The following is a 9,235-nucleotide window of genomic DNA, read 5'->3' on the forward strand; positions in this document are numbered from 1 at the left end:
CTTTGGAGAGCCCCTGATGTGCCTAACAGTGGAAACCCCCCTCAAATGACACTATTTTGGAAAGTAGCCCCCCTAGGGAACTAATCTAGATGTGTGGTGAGCACTTTGAACCCCCAAGTACTTCACAGACGTTTGTAATGTAGAGCCGTAAAAAAAAATCATTTTTTTTCACAAAAAGGATTTTTTCACCCCCAATTTTTTTATTTTTCCAAGGGTAACAGGACAAATTGGATGGCAAAAGTTGTTGTTCAGTTTGTCCTGAGTACGCTGATACCCCATATATGGGGGTAATCTACTGTTTGAGCGCATCGCAGAGCTCAGAAGGGAAGGAGCGCCGTTTGACTTTTCAATGCAAAATTGGTTGGAATTGAGATCGGAACCCATGTCACGTTTGAAGAGCCCCTGATGTGCGTAAACAGTGGAAACCCCCCACAAGTTACACCATTTTGGAAAGAAGACCTCCTAAAGAACCTATTTAGATGTGTGGTGAGCACTTTTAACCCCCAATTGTTTCATTAAAGTTTAGAATATAGAGCCGTGAAAATTTAAAAATCTTTTTTTCTTTCCACAAAATGATATTTCAGCCCGCAATTTTATTTTTTCCCAAGGGTAACAGGAGAAATTGGACCCCAAAAGTTGTTGCCAATTTGTCCTGAGTACCCTGATACCCCATATGTGGGGGAAACCACTGTTTGGGCGCACAGCAGAGCTTTGAAGGGAAGGAGCGCCGTTTGGAATGCAGACTTAGATGATTGGTCTGCAGGCATCATTGCATTTGCAGAGCCCCTGATGTACCTAAACAGTAGAAACCCCCACAAGTGACCCCATATTGGAAACTAGACCAAAGGAACTTATCTAGATGTATTTTAAAGACTTTGAACCCCCAAGTGTTTTGCTAAAGTTTATAGCGCAGAGCCGTGAAAATAAAAAATATTTTTTTCCACAAAATGATATTTTAACCCCAAAATTTTTATTTTCCCAAGGGTAATAGGACAAATTGGACCACAAAAGTTGTAGCACAATTTGTCCTGAGTACGCAGATACCCCATATGTGGGTGGGAACCACTGTTTGGGCACACGGAAGAGCTCGGAAGGGAAGGAGCGCCGTTTGGAATGCAGACTTAGATGGATTGGTTTGCAGGCGCCACGTTGCATTTGCAGAGCCCCCGATGTACCTAAACAGTAGAAACCCCCCACAAGTGACCCCATATTGGAAACTAGACCCACCAAGGAACTTATCTAGCTGTGTTGTGAGAACTTTGAATGCCCAAGTGTTTCACTACAGTTTATAACGCAGAGCTGTGAAAATAAAAAAAAATTTTTCCACAAAAATGATTTTTTAGCCCCCCAAATTTTTATGTTCCCATGGGTAACCAGAGAAATTGGACCCCAAAAGTTGTTGTCCAATTTGTCCTGAGTACACCGATACCCCATGTTTTGGGGTAAACCCCTGTTTTTGCGCACGGGAGAGCTCGGAAGGGAAGGGCACTGTTTTACTTTTTCAACGCAGAATTGGCTGGAATTGAGATCGGACACCATGTTGCGTTTGGAGAGCCCCTGATGTGCCTAAACAGTGGAAACCCCCAAATCTAACTGAAACCCTAACCCAAACACACCCCTAACCATAACCCTAACCACACTCCTAACCTGAACATGTTCCTAACCCTAATCTCAACCACACCCCTAACCCCATCACACCCCTTACCCTTATCCCAACCATAACCACACCTTTATCTCCAACACACTCCTAACCCTAATCCCAACGATAACCCTAACCACACCCCTAACCCTGACACACCTCTAACTCTAATCCCAACCCTAATCCCAACCATAAATGTAATCCAAACCCTAACCCTAACTTTAGCTCAACCCTAACTTTAGCCCCAACCCTAACCCTAATTTTAGCCCCAACCCTAACTGTAACCCTAATCCTAACTTTAGCCCCAACCCTAACCCTAACTTTAGCACCAACCCTAACTTTTAGCCCAAACCCTAACCCTACGTTTAGCCCCAACCCTAACCCTAACCCTAATAGGAAAATGGAAATACATTTTTTAAATGTTATTATTTTTTGCTAACTAAGGGGGTGATGAAGGGGGGTTTGATTTACATTTATAGCAGGTTTTTTAGCGGATTTTTATGATTGGCAGCGGTCACACACTAAAAGACGCTTTTTATTGCAAAAAATAGTTTTTGCGTCTCCACATTTTGAGAGCTATAATTTTTCCATATTTTGGTCCACAGAGTCATGTGAGGTCTTGATTTTTGCGGGACGAGTTGACATTTTTATTAGCACCATTTTCGGGCATGTGACATTATTTGATCGCTTTTTATTCTGATTTTTGTGAGGCAGAATGACCATAAACCATTTATTCTTGAATTTCATTTGAGGGGGGACGTTTACACTGTTCCACGTTTGATAAAATTGATAAAGCAGTTTTATTCTTCGGGTCAGTATGATTACAGCGATACCTCATTTATATCTTTTTTATGCTTTGGCGCTTTTATACAATAAAAACTATTTTATAATTATTTTTGCATGGCTTTACTCTGAGGACTATAACTTTTAAATTTTTTTGCTGATGGCGCTGTATGGTGGCTCGTTTTTGCGGGAGAAGATGAAGTTTTCAGCGGTACTATGGTTATTTATATCCGTCTTTTTGATCACGTGTTATTCCACTTTTTGTTCGTTGTATGATAATAAAGCGTTGTTTTTTAACTGGGTTTTTGTTTTTACGGTGTTCACTGAAGGGGTTAACTTGTGGGACAGTTTTATAGGTTGGGTTGATACGGATGCGGCGATGCTAAATATGTGTACTTTTATTGGAATCCACGGTCTGTTTGCAACAAGCTTCCTTCCCTTCACAATTACTTTCTGAAAAACTCTCTGAATCTGTTGGCCCTCACGGAAACCTGGATTCAGCATTCTGACACTGTCTCTCCTGCTGCCATTTCCCATGGTGGCTTACAATTCTCCCATTCCCCGAGACCCACAAACAGACCTGGTGGTGGAGTCGGCATACTCCTGTCCCCACAATGCACTTTCCAGGTCATCCTCCCAGTTCCATTGCTCTCATTCCCTTCTTTTGAAGTCGACACCATCAGGCTTTTCCGTCCCCTTACCCTCAGAGTAGCGGTCATATACTGGCCCTCAGGCTCACCCACCCACTTCCTGGACCATTTCTATGCCTGGCTGCCGCACTTCATGTCCTCAGAACTACCAACCCTTATCCTGGGAGACCTCAATATCCCCATTAACAGCCCCTCTTCCACATCTGCATCCCAGCTTCTATCACTAACCACTTCTCTAGGCCTCTCACAGCTCTCAACCTCTGAAACACACAAAGACGATAACACCCTGGACCTGGTTTTCGCCCAGCTCTGCTCAATCTCCTACCTTGATAACTCACCGCTTCCCCTCTCTGACCACATTCTCTCTTTCACACTCACAAATCCTTGCTCACCCCAGCACCCTCCTACCTACCATTCAGTCAGAAATCTACATGCCATTAACCCTCATACACTTTCAGACTCCCTACACTCATCATTGTCCCCAATCTCTTCTTTTTCCTGTCCTGATCTGGCTTTCACCACAATGACACTCTTAGAAGCACCCTTGACCAAGTAGGTCCCCTGACCCTCAGAAACTCTAAACACAGAGTGAAACAGCCCTGTCTCACTCTCCACATTCGATCCCATCACAGAAGAAGAAGTCTCCAGGCTCCTCTCCTCTTCTCGTCCGACTACATGCACCACCGACCCCATTCCCTCACATCTCCTCCAGTCTCTCTCTCCAGTCATCACAACTCACCTAACTACAATCTTTAATCTCTCCCTCTCCTCTGGCATTTTCCCCTCCTCCTTCAAACACTCTATCATTACTCCATTACTAAAGAAACCCACCCTCGACCCATCCTGCACAAACAACTACAGACCAGTCTCCAATCTCCCCTTCATCTCTAAACTCTTGGAGCAACTTATATACTCCCGCCTTACCCATTACCTCTCCACTCACTCCCTCCTAGACCCTTCACAGTCCGGTTTCCGCCCCCTACATTCGACAGAAAATGCACTCATCAAAGTGACCAATGACCTTCTGACAGCAAAATGTAACGGTGACCACTCTCTGCTCATTCTTCCTGACCTTTCTGCAGCTTTCGACACTGTTGACCACCCTCTCCTACTCTCTAGGCTCCTGTCACTTGGCATTAAGGACACTGCTCTCTCCTGGTTCTCCTCCTATCTTTCTGACCGCTCCTTCAGTGTTCTGTTCTCTGGCTCCACTTCATCTCCTCTTCCTCTCCCTGTCGGGGTACCTCAGGGCTCAGTTCTTGGCACCCTTCTCTTCTCTCTCTACACAGCCACAATTGGACAGACCATGTGATAATCAGCTGACACCCGGCTGCGCTCCCCCCGTGAGTGCGGCTGATCACATATGACTTACTATTCCGTCGAGGGTCAGATAGGCCCAGGTCACCTCAACGGGATAGTACGTCGAAGGTCAGAGAGGAGTTAAAAGTCCTTTCACCAGGTTGTCAGGCAACCAGTCCCAATTCTAATGCTTTATGCAAATGGAAAGACATACCTTCCTGCAGTTGAGCAGTCAGGCAGTGATTTATGCTGTTCATGATTTTGGCAGCATTACTCTAGTGACAGGTTCCTATTAAAACTTTGCCCCATTTTGTGCACCTGTATTAGTAACATTATATTGGCTTATTATCACTACTTGCTAGAGAACTCTTGCAGTTGGGAGATTGACAATAGTTGTAGCACTCTGTAGCCATATAATTGTAAATGCAGAAATCAGTGGAACCTGTGATGTGTGTACTTAAAATGACTAGCTAAAAAATCTAAATTAGAAATCCATTTGAGTAACAAAAAGAAAGTAAAAAAATGCAAAAGAGTAGTTTTTAATATTTTACGGACGAAACACACTTTTTTTTAACAAGAAGTCCCATCAGAGACAAGAATATGAGCAAACAAGGAAAGTAGCGTGTAGAGGCAAAGATCACCATTGAATATACAAGATTTAACGAAATTATCTTTATTCAAAATTAGACAACCAAAACAAGACATGATTTAAAAACAATTAAAAAACCCAAAGGTTTATAGATGAACAACAACATGGAAGGTCATATCAGTACCCTCCAGACTCTTCCACTATGTGCACCGGGAGTGTGCTGAGGTCAAGCACACGATACAGAAAAAAAAAAACCATATAAAAAATACAAAATATACAAAGCTCCAAAAAACCTTCAAAATTACAAAACATGAAAATACATCCTTTAACTGTAAATAATTGAATAATACTAAAAAGATTAAAGTCATCCTTCAAATATCAGTTACGGTATATTAATTAAAAGAAAGTTGCAACTCACAAATACAAAGGGGTAAAAAATATTGTGGCCCTCACGGCCCAAATTGGCTTTTTCCTCGAGGTAATAAACCCTTTTACAAAAATACTTTGCCTCATATACAATTTCATAAGTAAATCGATTTTTTTGTTTTTTCTTGAAATTCACAGTTGAGAAAGGGAATGACCGGAGAATATAGTCCATCGAGTTAAAGTTTGCAGAATAACACATTCACTGATCTATCGTTTGCAGACTCTTACTTCTTGTGGTGAATGAGGTGGAGGTTTCACCTTCAACCTCGGTTTAGCTCCAGTTGTTTTATATGAAAGAAATACGGTTCATTAAATTAATTACAAAAGATCGAGTGAGAAATGTTGATGATTAGTTTCCTTAGCGCCAGCTTAATATCTCTATTATTCAGACTGTAAATGATGGGATTAAGAAGTGGGGTTAATACAGTGTAGAGCAAGGATAGTAATGTCTTAGCATTTTGCTGGTGTGGAAATGCATAGGTGATAATAATTGACCCATAGAATAAAGACACAACAGTCAAGTGGGCACTACAGGTGGAGAAGGTCTTCTGCCTCCCGGTCACAGTCGGGATCTTCAGTATGGTGAAGATAATGTACACGTAGGAAACTATAATAATGGTAAGTGGGAAAATTGCAAATAAAACAGCTAAAACCAAACTTTCCATCTTCATTATCAAAGTGTCTGAACAGGAAAGCTCAAGTAAAGGTTCCAAGTCACAAAAGAAATGGTCGATGATGTTTGGTCCACAGAAATCCAAACGACTCAATGTTAGAAAAATTATCAATACTGTGCCAAGAACTATCAACCAAAATGAGAGAACAACTCTTAGACAAAATGTGAGGTCCATGACTGAAGTGTAATGTAAGGGGTGACAGATGGCCAGATACCGGTCATAGGACATTACGGTCAGGAGAAGACATTCCAAAGCATCGGAAGCTGAAAAAAAATAAAACTGAGTCAGACAGCCTATAAACGACACAGAACTTCCATCATTGAACATGACTTGGAGCATGATGGGGAGAATGGTGGTGGTAAGTAAGATATTGGACAAGGAAAGTTGCGTGAGGAAGAAGCACATTGGAGAGTGGAGTGACCTGCTGTAGGACACCACCAGAATAATAAGCAGGTTTCCACATACAGTCACAATGTAGATGACCAACAGCAAAAAGAAGAAAAGCAAAGTACAATTTTGTACATTTCGAAATCCCAAGAGCAGAAATTCTGTCACTTTACTAAAATTGCGATGTTCCATATTTTAAAATATTTAAAAATTCTCTAACACTATAACAAAGAATGAAAACAGAAGAAAGTACATTAAAAAAGAGATTGATTTTCTATTTGCAGAGAATTTATATATTAGAGATGAGCAAAAATCAATTCTGGTAGACTTGCGAAAATCGGTGGCACTGGGGAAAATTGGTTATTAGTTGAGATTGGGTCAGTGGAGCAAATCTGAGGACTAAGTGGTCGCTAGACAGGTATGGGATGGATGAGCCAAGGAAAGCTGAGAATGAGTTAATCATTTGTTGTTATTTTAACTTTTTCTGTCTCTCAAAATTGCATAACCCAAATGTCCAAAAGTTCTAATTTGTTAGAATCCAAGATTTTTTTCGGAAATTTGTAGCAAATTTGACATATTTACAATCGATATGCTAATTAATATATATATAAATTGTAATAAATATAAATTAGTTCTGGAATATTGTGAAACTATGTTAACCTCCTTCATATTGCAATCATTATAATACATTGATCAAGTTATTCAATATTATCTCATGGAATAAGATAAAAACAATAATAATTGTAAACAAAATAAATTTGTTTATTTTGCTGAATAATATGGTACCATGTAATGTAATCTCGTGACAATTTTTTTTTAAAATGGTTTAAAGAGTATACATATTTTTCCTCTATGACATGATAACTAGATTTTATATCCTTAAAACGTGAATACAGCTTAACATAAAACACATGAAACTCACTGACTTGAATCCTCAGCATTTCCTTAGCTGGCTTATTCACTGCTGTAGAGTTTATGGTTTCAGAATATCTTGAAGATGATAGCTGCCCAAAAGTAAAGGCACAAAATCATTATTCAGCCTCTTTTTATATCAATTGCACTGTGCAGTCAGTGGGAATTCATGCTGTTCCCTGTGGGAGATTCCACTCTGGAAAAGTATATGAACTTTAATGCAACTTTCAAATAAGTTTTGTTGAACTGAGTGGTCTGTCTCTAGAAGGATGTCTCTAAAAGGATAACAGGAAATATATCAGCAGAAATACGCTGGCTGCACTCCAAATCCCATCACCATCACCCAACTTTCCTGATCTTCCTCACCCTGCTATTCCTGGTATGTCCGATGGCTGCACTCCAAATCCCATCACCACCACCCAACTTTCCTGATCTTCCTCACCCTGTTATTCCTGGTATGTCCACTGGCTGCACCCCAAATCCCATCACCATCACCCAAATTTCCTGATCTTCCTCACCCAGCTATTCCTGTATGTCCGCTGGCTGCTATTACTGTTTTTTTTTTCCTTCCTTCCTTCCCCTGCATGTTTTCTCATTTTAATTCCTTGATGCCAATACACAGTTTGGCTTCATCTTTCCATTTCGATCGATTTCCCCTTGCATTTTCCCTTCTGACTTCTAATTAATCCCCTCCTGTATCTGTGACCAGTCTTCCTGCTGCCCCTCCGTCCTGATCACACCTGGCCTATTTCATGAGCACTTAGCATGTTATAAATTCAGAGACAGAAGGATGTCTCTAAAAGGATAACAGCAAATATGAAAAATATGCCAGAAGTGAACAGAAGGTAAGACTAACCACTCTAGTAAATGTACTAAACTTATTTCCCTTTCCACCACACTTACTCTTATCATGCTGACATACGCTCTACCAGTTTTGACTCCATTACTCCTCAGCCTCCTTCGCTATCCCCAACCCCCAGCACCCTCTAACCAAGTAATAATCTCTCCTTCCTTCTTGACTCCCCACCTATCCTCCTCTGCTGAGCTCCTCCTCAACCTCAGATCTCTCCTAATAAAACACAAAATAAGCCACCCTCTCTCCTTCTCCCACCTGTTCTGTCTCTCTCTGCTTCTCCTCACTGCTGGCGACATATCTCCCAACCCTGGGCCCCCACAGCTCATACCTCCCATTACAACCCCCTCCTATTACTCCCAACCCACTATAAACACCCAAAATCTTGCCAAACCTCAAATCCGTGCCCATGACGCCCACCCCCCTGCACCCTCTCCCTGGATCACTATGGAATGCTCGCTCCATCTGCAATAAACTCCATGTGATTTGTGACCTGTTTACCTCTCGTAATCTTTTCTTTCTGGGCATCACCAAAACATGGCTGACACCCTCTGACACAGCCTCCCTTGCTGCACTATGTTATGGTGGCCTGCACTTCACCCACACTCCTCGCCTTGGCAATAAACATGGTGGAGGAGTGGGCCTTCTCCTTTCTTCCAACTGTACCTTTAACCCAATTCCACCTCTACCCTCCTTTATCCTCCCTTCTTTTGAAATCCACACTGTCCGCATCTACTCCCCTTACAACCTCCAAATGGCCGTCATATACCGACCTCCGTGCTCGACCACTGCCTTTATTGACCAATTCTCCACCTGGCTCCTTCACTTTCTCTCTGCTGACATTCCCACCATCATCATGGGTGACTTCAACATCCCCATTGACACCCACCAGTCAGCAGCCTCCAAACTCCTGTCCCTTACTTCATCCTTTGGACTTACTCAGTTGTCCTCCTCTGCCACCCACACAGACGGACACACATTAGACCTGGTATTCACCCGTCTCTGCTCCCTATCTAACTTCAC

The 9,235-nt window shown here is 41.9% G+C and overlaps 1 protein-coding gene across 1 annotated transcript; it reads right to left on the bottom strand.

The window, feature by feature from the left end:
- Positions 1-5,700: 5,700 nt before the first annotated feature.
- On the bottom strand, positions 5,701-6,639 carry LOC138674761 (olfactory receptor 10A7-like). Its single transcript, XM_069762579.1, has one exon. The coding sequence runs from the start codon at positions 6,637-6,639 to the stop codon at positions 5,701-5,703; it is 939 nt and encodes a 312-aa protein (XP_069618680.1).
- Positions 6,640-9,235: the final 2,596 nt, after the last annotated feature.

The sequence above is a fragment of the Ranitomeya imitator genome, chromosome 4, assembly GCF_032444005.1.
Source record: "Ranitomeya imitator isolate aRanImi1 chromosome 4, aRanImi1.pri, whole genome shotgun sequence".
NCBI classification, from domain to species: domain Eukaryota; kingdom Metazoa; phylum Chordata; class Amphibia; order Anura; family Dendrobatidae; genus Ranitomeya; species Ranitomeya imitator.

What these genes read in the sequence shown, in the direction of transcription:
- LOC138674761 (XM_069762579.1), bottom strand. Translation starts at nt 6,639, where the DNA reads ATGGAACATCGCAATTTTAGTAAAGTGACAGAATTTCTGCTCTTGGGA.